This window comes from Xenopus laevis, chromosome 7S (assembly GCF_017654675.1).
Source record: "Xenopus laevis strain J_2021 chromosome 7S, Xenopus_laevis_v10.1, whole genome shotgun sequence".
In the NCBI taxonomy this organism is placed as follows: domain Eukaryota; kingdom Metazoa; phylum Chordata; class Amphibia; order Anura; family Pipidae; genus Xenopus; species Xenopus laevis.
The window spans coordinates 106774084-106793058 of record NC_054384.1 but is presented as its reverse complement, the minus strand read 5'-3'; the positions used below and the strand labels follow the sequence as shown (position 1 = coordinate 106793058).

At 40.3% G+C, this 18975-nt stretch overlaps 2 protein-coding genes across 2 annotated transcripts in view; both read left to right on the top strand.

Annotated features, from left to right (window-relative positions):
- The first annotated feature begins 615 nt into the window (after positions 1 to 615).
- Positions 616 to 9536, top strand: LOC108705254 (protein NKG7-like). The gene is made up of 5 exons (XM_041570743.1): positions 616 to 717; positions 6057 to 6262; positions 7106 to 7252; positions 7616 to 7744; positions 9288 to 9536. Exons 2-5 carry the CDS (start codon positions 6094 to 6096, stop codon positions 9344 to 9346), a joined length of 504 nt encoding a protein of 167 aa, XP_041426677.1. The 5' UTR covers positions 616 to 717; positions 6057 to 6093; the 3' UTR covers positions 9347 to 9536.
- Positions 9537 to 13086: 3550 nt separating this feature from the next.
- etfb.L (electron transfer flavoprotein subunit beta L homeolog) overlaps positions 13087 to 18975 on the top strand; it is a 48020-nt gene continuing 42131 nt past the window's right edge. Inside the window, 1 exon segment of the mRNA NM_001086575.1 lies at positions 13087 to 13147. Within this exon segment, the coding sequence (NP_001080044.1) occupies positions 13094 to 13147 (54 nt within the window). The 5' untranslated portion in view covers positions 13087 to 13093.

Sequence of the window (18975 nt, the reverse complement as noted above, 5' to 3'; positions counted from 1 at the left end):
TAAAGAGCGGGTTCACCTTTAAGATAACTTTTAAGTATATTATAGAATTGCTAATTTGATCATTTGGTCTTCATTATTTATTTTTTTATAATTTTTTAATGATTTGCCTTCTTCTTCTGATTCTTTCCAGTTTTCAAATGGGGGTCACTGACCCCATCTAAAAAAACAAATGCTCTGTAAGACTACAAATGTATTGTTATTGCTACTTTTTAACACTCGTCTTTCTATTCAGGCCTCTCCTGTTCGTATTCCAGTCTCTTAGTCAAATCAGTGTATGGTTGCTAGGGGAATTTGGACCCTGGCAACCAGATGGCTGAAATTGCAAACTGGAGAGCCGCTGAATAAAAAAGCTAAATAACTCAAAAACCGCAAATAATAAAAATGGAAAACCAATTGCGAATTGCCTCGCAATATTACTCTCTGTATCTTACTAAAAGTTAACGGTAAACAACTCCTTTAAGATGAAGTTGCTTTTTGCAGAAGTGTCTGTTTTTAACATAAGGACAATATGAGAGTGGAAGTTCTACTTTCTTCCTTTTCTGGTGATGCCTGTGAATGTGTGAATCACACCAGTATATGTGACGGTTACCATAAATGTGACATCCTCTTATAGACACTCGTTACACTTCTCTCTCTCACACCTCCTGCCTTTATACTCTGCTAAGAACCTTCAGTCTGGTGCCAGTGAGTGATCTCTCAGGAATCTGACTGCTCAGTGTGAGTGCTCTCTCTAGCAGATTTATACCGCTGATATGCTTTATCTAATGGCTTTGCTCAATACTGTACATGTGGGACTGCTGGGAAAAGCTTAAGAAAGTAACATTTTTCCAATGTTGCCATTGAAAGCTATATCTGCCTGGCTGTTTATATGTTCTGCACCCTTGGTTCTGACTGCTGAAACGACGCAGCACAAACCAGCTGCTTTACAGACCTGGAGGTCGTTGCTTTTGTCGCAAGAGCCAGAACCAGGGAAAGGAATGGGATAAACAGACAATAGTGATAGTGGCTTTTCTTACATTATATGGGTAGAACTATCCTTTCATCTAAATAATAAGATAGAAAAGGGCTGGGAAATTCAAACCAACATTTCATTAAGGTTCCTGTCCTGAAATAGGGAAGTTTGCTCTCGCCAGGAGAGAGTCCCATAAAAGAAGAACAATTCCCAGTGCCCTTGTAAAGCCAACGATTGTTAAAGGGATACTGTCATGGGAAAAAAAAAATGTTTTCAAAGTGCATCAGTTAATAGTGCTGCTCCAGCAGAATTCTGTAATGAAATTCGTTTCTCAAAAGAGCAAACTCATTTTTTTATAGTTCATTTTGAAATATGACATAGGGCTAGACATATTGTCAGTTTCCCAGCTACCCCCAGTCATGTGACTTGTACTCTGGCAAACTTCAGTCACTCTTTACTGCTGTACTGTAAATTGTAGTTATATCACCCCCTCCCTCCCAGCAGCCTAACAACAGAACAATGGGAAGGTAACCAGATAGCAGCTCCCTTACACAAGATAACAGCTGCCTGGTAGATCTAAGAACAGCACTCAATAGTAAAATCCAGGTCCCACTGAGACACATTCAGTTACATTGAGCAGGAGAAACAACAGCCTGTCAGAAAGCAGTTCCATCCTAAAGTGCTGTCTCTTTCTGAAATCACATGACCAGGCAAAATGACCTGAGATGCACCTACACACCAATATTACAACTAAATACACTTGCTGGTTCAGGAATGACATTTTATATTGTACAGTCAATTATTTGCATTGTAAACAGTGTCATTTAGAAATAAAAACGACATCATAAAAATCATGACAAAATCCCTTTAAGGAGTTGGGTGTTTAATTTCCATAGCACTAATTTAGGAATTCACGCAGAAGGGCAAAGAGTGTATAGTCACACCTTTTCACTTGCAGCAACACCTGCTCCTAACAACTAGGATGCCCTGGAATTGGTGTTTATTCTACGGTTCCCCTAATGGGTTGCACCAAGCCAATTTCATGTTAATGTGTTATAAGGAGAGTGATCATATAGGTGTACTGGAAGTGAAACGAGTATTCGTAATGGGGAGCGGCCATGTGGCCCCCCTTATAGTCATTGATTAAAGGAAAACTATACCCGTAAAATGAATACTTGAGCAACAGATAGTTTATCAAATTAAGTGACATATTAAAGAATCTTATAAAAATGGAATATGTATTTGAAGGAGAACTAAACCCCTTCGGCGCTAAAATCCCTCCCCCTCCCCCTTTTTTTCTTGCAACTTAAACAGAGAGCTTATTTATTGATCAGAGTAATCCACAAAGGAGTTCAAATAGAGATGAGCAGAGATGACAGTGGATAGGCATACATACTCACAGCATCAATGGTCAGTATAAAGTCCCACAGGGAGGATAGAATAAACAGCATCTACATAGGAACACCCAGCTTTCAACATTTACCCTAAATGAGTGTACTCTAACACTTAGGGGCAGATTTATCAAGGATCAAATTTCGAAGTGGAAAATACTTTGAAATTCGACCATCGAATTGGATTACTTCGACTTCGAATGTCGAAGTTGAAATTTTTTTTATCGAATTTCGCTGTTTTCGGTGAAATCGTAGGGCGAAATCCTTCGAATCGAAACAATTTCATCGATCGACCGAACGATTTGACTTGGACTTCTAAAAGCTTAGCCAAATGTTGGCTATAGGTTCTAGAAGGTCCCCATTTGGCTAACATTGCAATTAGGCAGGAAGGTTCTTTTCTGATATCAGTATCTCTTTAACTCAGGGTTACAGAGCTGCAAAGCAGGAAGTAATGTTCTGTTCTGTTTATACATTACATTTTTGCCTAACAAACTATATTAGAAACATTTTTTATTTTGCGCTGCCTGTCTATTTACCCAGTTTTTATTTTTACACTGAACTGTTGCTATAATAAGATGAGAGAGTATAACTAATGCTCCGTGGCAATTCACCAGGCTATACCCTTCCCATAGGAGCCAGTCATATAGGAACCCCACTCACAACCAATGTGGCTTTTTTTTCTCCATTAGTTTATGAAACCCACCCAACATGCCTTGACTCATAACCCAAGCTAAAGAGCCCCTGTGCGTGTGACAAGTGTTTCTTAGTAATGGGCCGGCTTCCTGTCACTGGTGTTAGTGGTCGGCACATCGCACTTCAGCATTAGCAACAAGTGGTTTCACACGCAACTATTTCATCTGTCTGATGTGTAGAGCCAGGAAGCTGCAACTTCACTAACAGACTTCTGCTTCTGACTAGTGATAACCAACTAATCTTCTGATCATTCAACCCATTGGTCATCCCATGCCAGTCCTTAGCTCCTTTCCCAGTAAAATCTTTGTGCACCAAAAAAAATCATTACAGCATGCACCCTGAACAAGAGGAATATTTGAGGACTCATGTAGCAAAATAAGCAAGGTTCCAAAAACAGAAAGATAGGACCATGTTTTTTGCACTTTCTGCCTTGCCCCAGGCTTATTTGCACCCTAAGGTGCAGAACTTGCCCAGAATGTGTTCAGCAAGGAACAACCCTAGCATGCATTTTACTCAATTAGGGGAACTATCACAAAAATTATAATTTAATATAAGCTTCAGCATACTGGAATAAGAAACTTTCTAAATACAATCACTTAAAAATTATTTACCGTTTCTGAAATAATCAAGTTCATCTTCACTTTTCCTCTCTCAGCATCTGTTTCTCTTCATTCGCTCTTCATGCAGCAGTTGGGTGTCAGATATTTATTAATTCACTAAGATGCGAAGTTGCGCCAGGCGCAACTTCGCCGCACTTCGCCGCACTTCGCCAGGCGTAGTTTCGCCAGGGTTTCGCAAATTCACTAAAATCCGAAGTTGCGCACAGGGGTAGCGTAAGGTTGCGAAGTTGCGCTAGCGTTGATTCGCTATATAAAGCGAAGTTACGCTAGCGAAGGCTAATTTGCATACGGCGCGAAATTCAAATTTCAATGGAGGAACACGTATCTGCACTACAAATGCCTAGAAAACCTTCAAATCAGCAAATAAAAATGTTATTTTGCCCTACACATGTGCCCACTGTCTAGGTAAGTTGCCATGAGTCAGGAAATGTAGGGGGGAGGAAGGGGAGCCCCAAAAAATTTTCGATCTTTTTCAGCCTATCAGCCATCATGTAGAAAACACGCCAGTGTTTTTTTTGGAAAAAATTGACTTTTTTTTAAACAATCCCTATCTACTCTATTGCGCTTCGCCAGGTCTGAGGTGGCGAAGGAAGTCTAGCGTAAAAGGTAGCGTTCAGTACACTGCGCAAGTTAGTGAATTTGCGTAGTTTCGTCGCTAGCGAAACTTCGCCTGGCGTAAGGTTGTGAAGTAACAATAGCGAAACTACGCCAGCGTTCGTTAGTGAATTTGCGCAGTAGCGAAAATGCCAAACGCTAGAGAATTAACGCTAGCGTTCGGCGCTTCGCATCTTAGTGAATTTGCGCATGTCTCTCTACATGCAGGATTGGTGCAAAGGGCAGTTATTTTGTTAGATTTTGTTTGTACTGGAATCAGCCCCCCTATAAGATAGCAAAATAAGCAAGGTTCCAAAAACAGAAAGACAGGACCGTGTTTTTTTGCACTTTCTGCCTTGCCCCAGGCTTATTTGCACCCTAAAGTGCAGAACTTGCCCAGATTATATTCGGCAAGGAACAACCCTAGCATGCATATTACTCAGAACAATAAGGGGAACTATCGCTTAAATGAAAATTCAATATAAGCTTCAACATACTGAAATAAGAAACTTTCTAAATACAATCAATTAAAAATGATTTACCGTTTCTGAAATAATCAAGTTCACCTTCACTATTCCTCTCTCAGCATCTGTTTCTCTTTATTCTGTCGTGATTCAGGAGTTGGGTGTCAGATATTCACTGACAGTTAGATCCAATATATCTTATAGGGGGCTCCTTTTGCCTAGAAGATGTATTAGAGCTCACTCTATTAAACTCACCAGACATCATGTCTCTCTACATGCAGAATTTGTGCAAAAGGCAGTTATTTTTTTAGATTTTTGTTTGTACTGGAATCAGTTATTTGAGTGAGCTCTAATACATCTGCTAGGAAAATATATATTGGAGCAAATTGTCAGTGAATATGTGACACCCAACTGCTGCATGAAGACAGAATGAAGAGAAACAGATGCTGAGAGAGGGATATGGAACAAAAAATTTATTATTTCAGAAACAATGCAGAATATTTAATTGATTCTATTTACAAAGTTTCTTATTTCAGTATGAGGAAACTTATTTTACATTTTCATTTTCGCTATAGTTCCCCTTTAAGCTGGGCACTATTTTTCTGCACTCGGGGAAGTGCCCCTTTTTTTATTCTGGAAGGGAGGGTGTACCCCCGAAACATTGATACCAGTGGTGTTTGAAAAGAAAGAAAGGGGCACTTCCCCAACTGCAGAAAAATAGTGAGTGTCCGGATCCATGAACAGAAATTGCTGTCTCTGTGTATTGCATGGCCAGTCATGGGGCAGCCATTGATTGGTCGGCATATGATGGAGAGTCAGCCAGTGTAGAGTCACCTTTACACCCATTGATTGCGACAGTGACATAGTAACATAGCAAGTTAGGTTGAAAAAAGACACACATACATCAAGTTCATCCTTTTAATTTTTTTTAACCTGCCTAACTGCCAGTTGATCCAGAGGAAGGAAAACAACCCAATTTGAAGCCTCTCCAATTTGCCTCAGAGGGGGAAAAATTCCTTCCTGACTCCAAAATGGCAATGGGACCAGTCCCTGGATCAACTTGTACTATGAGCTATCTCCCATATCCCTGTATTCCCAAGTTTGAAATATAAAAAGGAATAACTGAGGCTTCTGAAATCAGGAGGCTGCGGTCAACTGAAATCCTATTTTAGGATTAAAAAAAACTGAAACCAGAATAAAATGCTTAAAAAAGTAGCTTGATTGGGCTTTCCACTGGGGTTCGATGCCTTCCTGAACCACAAGGTTCTATCTATGGCCGTCAGTATCCCAAGCTCTAAAATCATGTTCTCAATCAGTAACACAAATCTTTTGTTGAATTCAGTTGTCAGGGTTTGAACAGAGGGACCTGCAGAGAGAAGATGTTGTGCAGCAGAGTGTTGGGGATCATTCTCTCCTGTGCCAGCCTTATTTTCATTTTCACCGGCCTGCTGACTGATTACTGGTTGGTCAACTTTGGCACAAATCTGTTCCATTCAGGATTATGGCAGATTTGCACGAAGAATATATGTCAAACAATCCAAGGCAGTGGTAAGATTTCTACTCTATCGTTTTTGCTAGTATTCTGCATGAATTTGGCTTTTGTTCCTTAGGAAATATGAAGATCCCACCTCATGCCAAAACTAAAAACATTATTTTATCCATTTAGGCAATCAGCACTTATATTTCTATGCTTTTTACTTTAAGGAGTAAAGACACCTTAAAATAGGTGTCAAAGTATTTAGGCAGGATTGATGGGGCTTAGTCCTGCAGATAAGTTGCAGTTGTAGGAAGAGTGTGGAAATGCTTATCATTTAAAAGGCAATGCAGCACATGGAGCAGAAAGGATACTGGTAGAGTAAGACAGTGCCTATATTAACAATGGGAATAATAGTCTCTGGGAAGGGAGTGTGACTGTGGGATAGCAGGTATAGTAGGGAGAGATGGTGTCTATAGTAACAGTGGGATAATAGTCTCTGGGAAGGGAGTGTGACTGTGGGATAGCAGGTATAGTAGGGAGAGATGGTGTCTATAGTAATAGTGGATAATAGTCTCTGGGAAGGGAGTGTGACTGTGGGATAGCAGGTATAGTAGGGAGAGATGGTGTCTATAGTAACAGTGGGATAATAGTCTCTGGGAAGGGAGTGTGACTGTGGGATAGCAGGTATAGTAGGGAGAGATGGTGCCTATAGTAACAGTGGGATAATAGTCTCTGGGAAGGGAGTGTGACTGTGGGATAGCAGGTATAGTAGGGAGAGATGGTGTCTATAGTAACAGTGGATAATAGTCTCTGGGAAGGGAGTGTGACTGTGGGATAGCAGGTATGTGTCAACTGTGTTAATAGACATATAATACTGACACTGTCATATAAAAATTACTGTCTTTCATCCATAGGGTTTATTGGTGCCACTCGTGGGCTTGTGATCATCTCCGTGGCTCTCCTCCTGTTCGGCATGGTGTCCGTCTGCTTGTCATTCAATAACTTATCTATGGGGAGGATCACTGCATCTCTTCTAGCAGCCATGTTCAAGTTCTTAGCAGGTACCGTTCTGTCCTCCCCTCACTCATGGAAATGTGTTGCACTTATTTATAAGAATTATACAGGAGAATTTCTAATGGGAATCTGTGCATAATACTCATTCATTCCCCAGATGTTGCCACACTGTTCCCTTGAACCCATAATCCTCCCGTTGTGTTACAATTCCTTTACAAGAAACCAACAATGTCTAGTTCTCAGATATATCCCAAGGAGTGCTGCTGCCCATAATGAGCCTGGTAATAAAAAAGTCCTGCAGGAGAAGCTGCCTCATTTGGTTTCTCTTATACAGAAGGAAACCCCTCTCCAATACCCCTCTCCATGCAGGATAATGTTTCTCACTGGGAATAATCTTTTTTGCATTGCAGCTATCTTCCTTCTCGTTGGAATGTCTGTATACACAGGAGAAACTGTAAGTTCCGTTAATAACGGGTCCCTTAACTACCAGTGGTCCTTCTACCTCTGTTGGGTTGCAGTTTTCACGCTGATCCTTTCAGGTGAGTTTTCTGTCGCACAGATAACTATTTTTTAGGTTGAAAAAAGACACACGTCCATCAAGTTCAACCTTAAAGGAGAATTCAACCTTTAATAAAAAAAAAAAAAACCCACTTTTGGTATGTTACAGAATGGCCAGTTCTAAGCAACTTTCAGTTGGTCTTTTTAGACTTTTTAAATTATTTGCCTTCTTCTTCTGACTCTTTCCAGCTTTCAAGTGGGGGGTCACTGTAAGCCTACAAATGTATTGTTATTGCTACTTTTAATTATTTATCTTTCTATTTAGGTCCTACTCATAGTCCAATGTCTTACTCAAATCAATGCGTGGTTGCTGTAGTAATTTGGAGCCTAGCAACCAAAATTGCAGAGCTGCTAAATAAAAAGCTAAATAACTAAAAAACCACAAATAATAAAAAACAAAAACCAATGGCAAATTGTGTCAGAATATCCCTCTCTATATCATACCTAAAGTTAATCTAAAGGTGAACAACCCCTTTAAAGCCTGTAATACTGATTCAGGGAGAGATTCTTTACCGTCCCAGTTCTCACTGTAGACAATGTGAGGTTATTAGTCTGCAACCCTCCTTCGCTGTCGCACGTTTATTTTGCATTAATCCAGTTGCTCGGCCCACTGAGAAAAGAGGAAATCTACAGGGAAGTGGGAGGTCTCTTTCTTGTCTGGCTTGCCAAGTAATATTCCACTCTCATTAAAGGGTTGGGTTCCCCTTTAACATACCTCCCAACTGTCCCTTTTTTGGAGGGACAGTCCCTCTTTTGACAGCTCAACCCGCAGTCCCTCATTTGTACTGGAAAGTCCCTCTTTTCTCTGCACTGAACAGCCAGAAAAAGAAACAAAGTTTCTCACTTAATTGGCTTTTAGCAGAGAGCCCAGAACAGCTAACAGGTGCAAATAAGATACTTTGTAACAATTTTGAGATACAAAAACACAGTTTAGATAAGGATAATTTTTTCAAACTTTCATAACCTGCCAAATTTTGTAAAACAAACATGGTAATTAGGGGGTGTGGCCACAGAGAGGGGTGTGGTCAAAAATTTGCTGTGCTACGTGCGGAAAAAATGTTTTTTGTCCCTCTTTTTACTTCCAAAATGTTGGGAGGTATGCCTTTAAGTATGTTAAAGAATGCCAATTCTAAGCAACTTTTCAATTGGTCTTCATTATTGATTTTTTTTTAGTTTTTATTTTTAAATATCTGCCTCCTTCTTCCTACTCTTTCCAACTTTCACTGACCCCATCTAAAAAACAAATACTCTGTAAGGCTACAAATGTATTGTTATTGCTACTTTTTATTCCTCATCTTTCTATTCAGGCCTCTCCTATTCATATTCCAGTCTCTTATTCAAATCAACGCATGGTTGCTAGGGTAAATTGGATCCTAGCAACCAGATTGCTGAAATTGCAAACTAGAGAGCTGTTGAATAAAAAGCTTAATAACTCAAAACCAGAAATAATAAACAAAAACTGAGCCATGTTCAGCAGTTGCCCATTCACCTGACCTTCCTACATGTCAATCTGTTTCCCTGCAGGTGTGTGTAACATTGTGACTCACCAAGCTGCGCCAGAACCGGGGTACGAAGCCGTCTGAACCAGATCACCTGCCTCGGAACCTCAGGATCCCCAGCCAATCCCATTCCTTTTTTGCTTTTTATTGACAAGGCAAATTAAAGGGCCAATAAGGCTCCGCTGAAAGTATAATCTGTACAATTAGTTCCAGTGCACAGGACTTTTATTACTCTTTGGCCACTGCAATTCTCAATAAAATTATTTTGTGCGTCTCTGTAGTAATAATTATTATTTATACACAAGGAAAGAGATTTGTGTCTTATTATATACCAAGACGTATAAAGGGATAATGCCATCTTTTTATATAAATATGATTTATTTTTTTCTATAAAGGCTATAACGTATTTCTGTTCCATTCTGGCACCATTCAGAGTACAGGGCTGGTGCAATGTGCAGAATACACATTTTTTTTTTGCACTTTGCACCCTGCCCTTTATATTTGAGACCTTGGGTTACAAAACTGCACTACTTTACACAGTGTTTCACATTATTTTCATGCTTTTAACCTTGTAACCTTGAAGCTAAACATGTGAAACACACTACAACTTACTCTACTGTGGGTTTTAAAGGGCCAAGCACTGCTCAACCAAATTTTACTACAAATCCCAGCAAACTGTTAAATAACAGAGCCAGGGAGCTCCACTGCACTGCATTTTTTTAAGGGGTTATTTTCTGACGAATGTACAGTGTGGGGACGGAGGGGGGGCAATGGCAGGTAGTTAAGGGGGGCAATATCACATCTAAATATTGCCTTCATATTTTGAGAATGTTGCTGCCATGTTACTGGTTGTATGAGATTTCACTATTCTGGTGCAACCATCTCCTGGCTGAGTCTCTCTAGAAAGGGAGAGCGCAATGAAACATGACGGCATGGCAAAGGGAAGTCTGAGTACAATGAATATAGAACCATCTAAGGAATATGGTTTGCAGATAAATATCTAAACATCTTAAAACGATCTCTGATCTCTGTGGTGCCCAGAGACGGCAGCTCAAGGAAAGATCCCCAGGTTTTCTGCATTGCCACTGTACCCTAACTCCAGCCCTAGAGGAAGCTTTGAGAGTAGAGACTACTCTATACTCTTTTTATTTTGTAGAACCAAGGCAAAAAATAAATATATTTCCTAAAAGCCAAGAATAGCAAAAAGGGATACACATACACACACACAAAATAATACTATGTAATCAATAGCTGGCAAGTAAAGGATAGCTAGTAACATTCATTGTGCAGCTCAGTGGAATATGCTGGTGCCATAGAGTAATATTCATAATAATTATAATAATAACAACAGTACTTAGAAACAGTATGAAAGATTAAGGGGAAGGGAAGTTAAATTGCACGGCAGGTACATGTAGGTTTGCAGCAGATTGTGTATGGGCTAAACTGAGCAAAGCCTTGTGTCTGACACCCAAAGAGGGGATAGATGGGCCCCATGATATTATTGTACCCTTTTGTCTGGAGTTATATTACATGTGCCATTAGCATGGCCTTTAGATTTGGGAAATTTGGGACTCCCTGGTGGATGTGGTGTGTTGAAGTTATAAGGGAAGGGAGATTGATGCCGGCTCCTTACAGACTGACATTGAGAAGAGAAGGGATTGGGATCTTTTCCTGCTGCCAGTGCCTCCCAGTTACCTCCAGTATGGAATAGAAAACGATGTCCAAAAGTGCAGCTATTTCGGCAGATGTGGGTTCAACAGACAGTGATCAAGAATCAATATGTCCAATTGCACACCGTGTCCTTACAGTATGTGTGTGTTACAGATTATACTGTAAATTTCCCCTTTGCTGCAATGCTGGGAGATGACCCCCTGTCACATGTACAGTCACAATAAACACACATCTCTCAGCAGATCCCCCTATGATGTACAGGGGTTGTTCATTTTTTAGATACATTTTAGTAGGATGTAGAGAGTGATATTCTGAGACAATTTGCAATTGGTTCTCATTTTTGATTATTTAAGGTTTTTGAGTTATTCCGCTTTGCAGTTGTTTCAGCAATCTGGTTGCTAGGGTCTAAATCACCCTAGCAACCATGCACTGATCTGAACGAGAGACTGGAATATGAATCAGAGTGGGCCTGAGTAGAAAGACGAGTAATAAAAATGAGCAATAACAATACATTCGTAGCCTTACATTTGCAAAAGGAAGGGAGTCAGCGACTCACATCTGAAAGCGGCAAAGTGACAGAAGAAAAAGGCAAATAGCTATGAAATTATAGTAAATAAATAATGAAAACCAATGGAAAAGTTGCTTAAAAGTGCCCATTCTAAAACATACTAAGGGGCAGATTTATCAAGGGTCGAATTTCGACGTAAAAAAAACTTCAAATTCGACCATCGAATTAAAATACTTGGAATTCGAACTGTTTTCATCGAATTTGTATATTCTGTGGTCGAAGTAAAATCATTTGATCGAACAATTAAATACTTTTTAACGTACGATCGAATGATTTAACTTCGACTTCAAAATACTTGCTCTAGGTCCCCATAGGCTAACATAGCACTTTGACAGGTTTAATTTGGCGTAGTATTGAAGTTGAAGTTTTTTTAAAGAGACAGTACTTCGATTATCGAATGGTCGAATATTCGAAGTATTTTACTTCGAATCAAATTTGAAGTCGTAGTATCCTATTCGATGGTTGAAGTATCCAAAAAATTACTTTGAATTTCGAATTTTTTGACCTCGAAAATTCCCTCGAATTCACTTCGACTCTTGATAAATCTGCCCCTAAAAGTTAATTTAAAGGTGAACTACCCCTTTAAGGTAACTTTTAGTATGTTATAGAATGGCCACTTCTAAGCAACTTTTCAATTGGCCATTCATTTTAGGATTATTTAATATTATAAAATTGAAGGAAAAATTATTTGTCTACACTTTCCAGCTTTCAAATGGGGGGTCACTGACACCATCTAAAAACAAATGCTCTGTAAGGCTACAAATGTATTGTTATTGCTACTTTTTATTCCTCATCTTTCTATTCAGGCCTCTCCTATTCATATTCCAGTCTCTTATTCAAATCAATGCCTGGTTGCTAGGGGAATTTGCACCCTAGCAACCAGAGTGCTGAAATTACAAACTGGAGAGCTGCTGAATAAAAAGCTAAATAACTCAAAAACCACAAATAATAAAACATGAAAACCAATTGCAAATTGTCTCAGAATATCCCTCTCTGCACCATACTAACAGTTAATGTAAAGGTGAAAAAGCAGCTAATGAGTCAGGTAAGGCCTATTAGTCAAGCATTGTAACCCAGGCAACCAATCAGACATTTGCAGTCATGCGCACTCTATCTAAATGTTACTTCCTGTTGGTTGCTATGGGTTACCAGCTTCATTTGTAAGTTTGTTGAGTGTTCAGTGGGCGGCTCAGTAGCAAACAAGGTCCCACACACACACAATACACACCTACACGTGACAGCTCAGGCCAAGAACTTATTGTCTGAAATTCGAAGCAGCGTCACTTTTGCGGCAGTTTGTACTTGCTTGAGCTTTAGAAAAACATGCCCACATTAAAAATGTCCGCCACTTTATTTAACGCTGATGACGATCGCAGACCCGCGTTCTTGAGGTACGCCCACACACAGGATTGGCTAGGAGTTTTGAAGCACGTGTAAAGTCGGGAAAGCGAACTAGCCAATTGAGACCGGGCACTATTTGAGTTTTCATATGTGATTGGCTTATTCCTTAGTGCGCACTGATTGGTTGACTATCGAGTTCGTGGACTTCGATTGGTTTTTTTCGGACCTCGCTCTCTGAGTCCTTGTGAAACATGGCGCTGCGGGCTTTGGTTGGTGTCAAGCGGGTCATTGACTATGCAGTGAAGGTGAGAGCGATATCGGGTCACCCGGGCTGAGGCGTCGCTGTGTGTCTTTGTGTCATTGAGTGCGAGTCTGTGTGACACTAAATAAGTCCATTAGGCACTGACATTATATAATGAGAACTTTGTGTCTGTGGCACCGACCGACGAGCTGATTTATTGTAATGTCCCTGTGTCTGTGTGTGAGACAAACAACAAGCTGTGTGTATGTGACAGTGTAACAACTAACAAGCTGTGTGTAACTATTTGTATGTGTGACAATGTGTGTGTTACATAGTTACATAGATACATTGGGTTGAAAAAAGACAAAGTCCATCAAGTTCAACCCCTCCAAATGAAAACCCAGCCCCATACACACACCCCTCCCTACTGTCACATAAATGATATATACTCATATCTATACTAACTATAGAGTTTAGTATCACAATAGCCTTTGATATTATGTCTGTCCAAGAAATCATCCAAGTCCCTCTTATAGTCATTAACTGAATCATCACCCGGCAGCAGGGCCGCCATCAGGGGGGGACAGGGGGGACAAGCGTACCGGGCCCGGGCATGAAGGGGGGCCCGGCAGCGCTGCATTTTTTTGAAGATCCGGGCCCCCCTTACGAGCGCCCGAGCCGTACGTCTTGCCTCTTCAGTGCCGAATGCGGAAGTGCCGAAAAGCCGAAGCCGATGCGACGAAAATACCCGAAGTCACGGAAAAAGCCGAAGTCACGAAGCGCCGAAAAGACCCGAAGTCACGAAAACAGCCGAAGCCGAAGTCCTGAAGCGGTGAAAAGACCCGAAGTCACGAAAGGAGGCGAAGTTGAAGTACTGAAGCCATGAGTTCAATTCTACTGAACACCAGTTTGTGTTTTTTTTTTTTTTAATCCCCTGGCCACCAATGTATTATTTTAATATTCTATAGGCCCCTGCCACCAATCTTTTTTTTAAAACTTTTGTTTTTGGGGCCCCAATTTTTTTTTTAACTCGTAAGGGGCCCCTTGCCACCATTGTTTTTTTTTGGGTTTTTTTTTTAAAAAAAAATTAATTTTCTTTTTGGTGGCCCCAAATTTGTTTAACTTGTAAGGGGGCCCCTGCCACCAGTTTTTTTTTTTTTTCAAAAAAAAATTATTATTTTTTTAAATTTTTTTTGGGGCCCCAATTTGTTTTTAACTTATAAGGGGGCCCCTGCCGCCAACCGCAATGTTTTTTTTTTTTTTCAAAAAAAAATTAATTTTTTTTCAAATTTTTTTTTGGGGCCCCAATTTGTTTTTAACTTATAAGGGGGCCCCTGCCACCAATGTTTGTTTATTTTTTAGTTTTTTTTACATTTTTTTTTGTTGGGGCCCCAAGTTTTTTTTAACAGGGGGCCCCTGCCACCAATGTTTTTAAAAAAAAAAAAATTTAATTTTTTTTTTTTGGGGCCCCAATTTTTTTTATAAGGGGGCCCTGACCATCAATAGCTTTTTACAACTTGTGTGGGGGGGGGGGTTACTTTTTTAGCGCTGATGTCTGTGTGGTCTTTTAACTGCGATGTGGGCGGGATATGGGGCGGAGCTTGGTCGTCAGTGTGGGTGGGGCCCAGGGGGCCCCAAAAATATTGTTGTACGGGGCCCCGTAATTTCTAATGGCGGCCCTGCCCGGCAGTGCATTCCCCAACCTCACTGTCCTCACTGTGATGAACCCCCTACTCTGTTCCTTTAAATGAAACTTCTTTTCCTCTAGTCTGAAGGGGAGGCCTCTGGTACGTGATTCTCTTTATGGGTAAAAAGGTCCCCTGCTATTTGTCTATAATGTCCTCTAATGTACTTGTAAAGTCTAATCATGTCCCCTCACAAGTGCCTTTTTTCCAGAGAAAACAACCCCAACATTGACAGTCTCCCCTCGTAATTTAACTCTTCCCTCCCTCTAACCAGTTTAGTTGCACTTAGTCTCTGCACTCTCTCCAGCTCATTTATATCCCTCTTAAGGACTGGAGTCCAAAACTGCCCCCATACTCCAGATGAGGCCTCACCAGGGACCTATAAAGAGACATAATTATGTTTTCATCCCTTGAGTTAATGCCCTTTTTTATACAAGACAGAACTTTATTTGCTTTTGTGGCCACAGAATGACACTGCCCAGAATTAGACAACTTGTTATCCCCCGCTTCTCATTTAAGGAAACTCCCAACACATTGCCATTTAGTGTATAACTTGCATTTATATTATTTTTGCCAAAGTGCATAACCTGCATTTATCAACATTGAACCTCATTTTCCAGTTTGCTGCCCAGTTTTCCAGTTTAGACAAATCACTGTGCAAAGTGGCAGCATCCTGCATGGAACCTATAGTTCTGCACAATTTAGTCTCATCTGCACAAATAGAAACAGTACTTTCAATGGCCACCTCCAGGTCATTAAAGGGATACTGTAATGGGAAAAAACATTTTTTTTTCAAAATTAATCAGTTAATAGTGCTGCTCCAGCAGAAAATCCCTTTCTCAAAAGAGCAAACAGATTTTTTTTATATTCAATTTTGAAAATCTGACATGGGGCTAGACATATTGTCAATTTCCCAGCTGCCCCAGGTCATGTGACTTGTGCTCTGATAAACTTCAATCACTCTTTACTGCTGTACTGCAAGTTGGAGTGATATCACCCCCTCCCTTCCCCCCCCCAGCCTGCCATAAAGCATTTCTCTCCTAAAGTGCAGGCACAAGTCACATGACTGGGGGCAGCTGGGAAATTGACAAAATGTCTAGCCCCATGTCAGATTTCAAAATTGAATATAAAAAAATCTGTTTGCTCTTTTGAGAAATGGATTTCAGTGCAGAATTCTGCTGGATTAGCACTATTAACTGATGCGTTTTGAAAAATACATGTTTTCCGATGACAGGATCCCTTTAATAAACAAGTTGAAAAGCAAGGGACCTAGTACAGAGCCCTGTAGTACTCCACTAACAACACTGGTCCAATTAAACTACAAAGAGTGGTGGTAAATGGAAAATTTTCTATATTTTAGCCAGTTCTCTATCCAGGTACAAATACTATATTCCAGGCCAACATTCCTTAATGTGTAAGAAGCTGTGTGTGGCACAAAGTACATAAATGTGTGTTACTGAGTGCAGGCTGTGTGACTCTACATGGCAGTAATGAGTGTGTGGCACCAGGGCCGCCATTAGAAATCACAGAGCCCCGTGCATCAACATTTTTGGGCCCCCCGTGGCCCGCCCACACTCAAGCCCCACCCCATATCCTGCCCACTCCACATCACAGTTAAAAGACCACTCGGACATCAGCGCTAAAAAAAGTAACCCCCCCCACACACAAGTTATAAAAAGCTATTGATGGTCAGAGCCCCTTTATAAGTTAAAAAAAAAATTGGGCCCCCAAAAAAAATTAAAAAAAAAACCAAAACATTGGTGGCAGGGGCCCCCTTACAAGATCACGGAGCCAGATTTAAACAGATAAACTGGGATTCTATTTGGAGGATTATTTTGCTGCAGCCACTGGTTCTGCAGAGTTGGAGAAAGTTTGTATTAAACAATACAAAAACTATAAAATCCACATTAGATTACATGACAACACAGGACCCAGTGCAGTCTGTATATTCTGATTATTAATCAGTCTTGCTGTATCGGCTTCTGGCAGATATTATTTGACTGGTGCTGTTTTGATCATTTATGACGATCCCTAAGCCCAGACCACACTGAGCATGTGCACAGTCTTGGTCTTGCAAAGATGTATAACAAAGTTACAAGATGGTGACCCCCTGTGGCCAACTTTGAAAGCATAAATCATTTGTTTGATTAGGCTTGTGGTGCAGTAAGTTTATGTTTAGTATACAAATAACAGCATTTCTAGCCTTATTCTATTTTACACTTTACTTCCCCTTTAAACACATATCTCCCCATCAGACTTATCCCCAGTTGGATGTGCTCCAAGGCTGCCCAATATGAAAATGAAATCTAATTCTAAATACACCACTTAATCCATAAACACATACATACAATGTATCCCAACCAGCGTGCGGTGAAAGGTTTGGGCCCCTCGTTTGGAACAAAATTGCACAAAATAACAAGTGTATTTTGAAAGATTAAAATCTATATATAACCTGCTGTAATAATGTCTGTGCTTGTGTCCTGATGGCTGAATGAATCCCAGTTCAGGCCACTAGTAGATTGCCCCAAACCTCTGTTTATACAACAGAGGTGAAATAGTTATTTCCAAAGGGTTAAATAGATCTCAAGAATTAATCCAGATTGTATCTCTGTGTGTTGTGTCGTGAATCAAACAGTTTGTTGCACTTGTTTGTCTTCAGTACTGGAAATAAGGGCAGACAGCAGAGGTACTGTTTTCGTTAGGGGAATATAATTCCAAAAATTTTAAAATAATTTCACTTTTATCTGGATCAAGTACAAGCTACTATTTTATTATTACAAATGAATATATACAGGTTAGGGACCTGTTATCCAGAATACTAGGGACCTGGGGCTTTCCAGATAGAGGATCAGATTTTGTTATATTCAATTTTGAAATCTGACATAGGGCTAGACATATTGTCGGTTTCCTAGCTGCCCCCAGTCATGTGACTTGATAAACTTCAGTCACTCTTTACTGCTGTACTGCAAGTTGGAGTGATTTCACCCCCCCCCCCCAGCAGCCTAACAACAGAAAAATTGGAAGGTAACCAGATAGCAGCTCCCTAACACAAGATAACAGCTGCCTGGTAGATCTAAGAACAACACTCAATAGTAAAATCCAGGTCCCACTGAGACACATTCAGTTACATTGAGTAGGAGAAACAACAGCCTGCCAGAAAGTCGTTCTATCCTAAAGTGCAGGCACAAGTCACATGAATGGGGGCAGCTGGGAAACTGACTATATGTCTAGCCCCGTGTCAGATTTCAAAATTGAATATAAAAAAATCTGTTTGCTCTTTTGAGAAATGGATTTCAGTGCAGAATTCTGCTGGAGCAGCACTATTAACTGATTCATTTGACTTGTGCTCTGATAAACTTCAATCACTCTTTACTGCTGTACTGCAAGTTGGAGTGATATCACCCCCCCCCAGCAGCCTAACAACAGAAAAATGGGAAGGTAACCAGATAGCAGCTCCCTAACACAAGATAACAGCTGCCTGGTAGATCTAAGAACAACACTCAATAGTAAAATCCAGGTCCCACTGAGACACATTCAGTTACATTGAGTAGGAGAAACAACAGCCTGCCAGAAAGTCGTTCTATCCTAAAGTGCAGGCACAAGTCACATGAATGGGGGCAGCTGGGAAATTGACTATATGTCTAGCCCCATGTCAGATTTCAAAATTAAATATAAAAAAATCTGTTTGCTCTTTTGAGAAATGGATTTCAGTGCAGAATTCTGCTGGAGCAGCACTATTAACTGATGTGTTTTCGAAAAATAGTGAGAATTTTTCAGATTTTGATAAGTAACCCCCTAAATGTATGAAGATCCAAATAAGAAACATTCTGGATAACAGGTCCCATACCTGTATATTTGAAAATGTGAAAATTACATATTGTTATTTTATATTTGGCTTTGTAGGGAAGTGTTCTTGTCACTTGAGCACCCAGCCAAAGAAAAAAAGGGAGTAATCAGTGAAGTAGCTCCTCAATTTGCCACCTTTATAGTAAATTAAATCTCAGGCCAAACATCACGCAGTTTAACATTCTTCTTGAAAGTTAATGCTGGGAACCTGTGTTCTTTTCCCGATTGGGTATTAACTCTGTTTATATAAACAAGCTGCTGTGTAGCCATGGGGGCAGCCATTCAAGCACAGGATACACAGTAGATAACAGATAAGTACTACTATAGTTTATATAAACAAGCTGCTGTGTAGCCATGGGGG

Coding starts and splice junctions, on each gene's coding strand:
- LOC108705254 (XM_041570743.1), top strand. CDS start 6,094: ATGTTGTGCAGCAGAGTGTTGGGGATCATTCTCTCCTGTGCCAGCCTT. Junction 6,263..7,105: donor TCAAACAATCCAAGGCAGTG/GTAAGATTTCTA, acceptor TTTCATCCATAG/GGTTTATTGGTGCCACTCGT. Junction 7,253..7,615: donor CATGTTCAAGTTCTTAGCAG/GTACCGTTCTGT, acceptor TTTGCATTGCAG/CTATCTTCCTTCTCGTTGGA.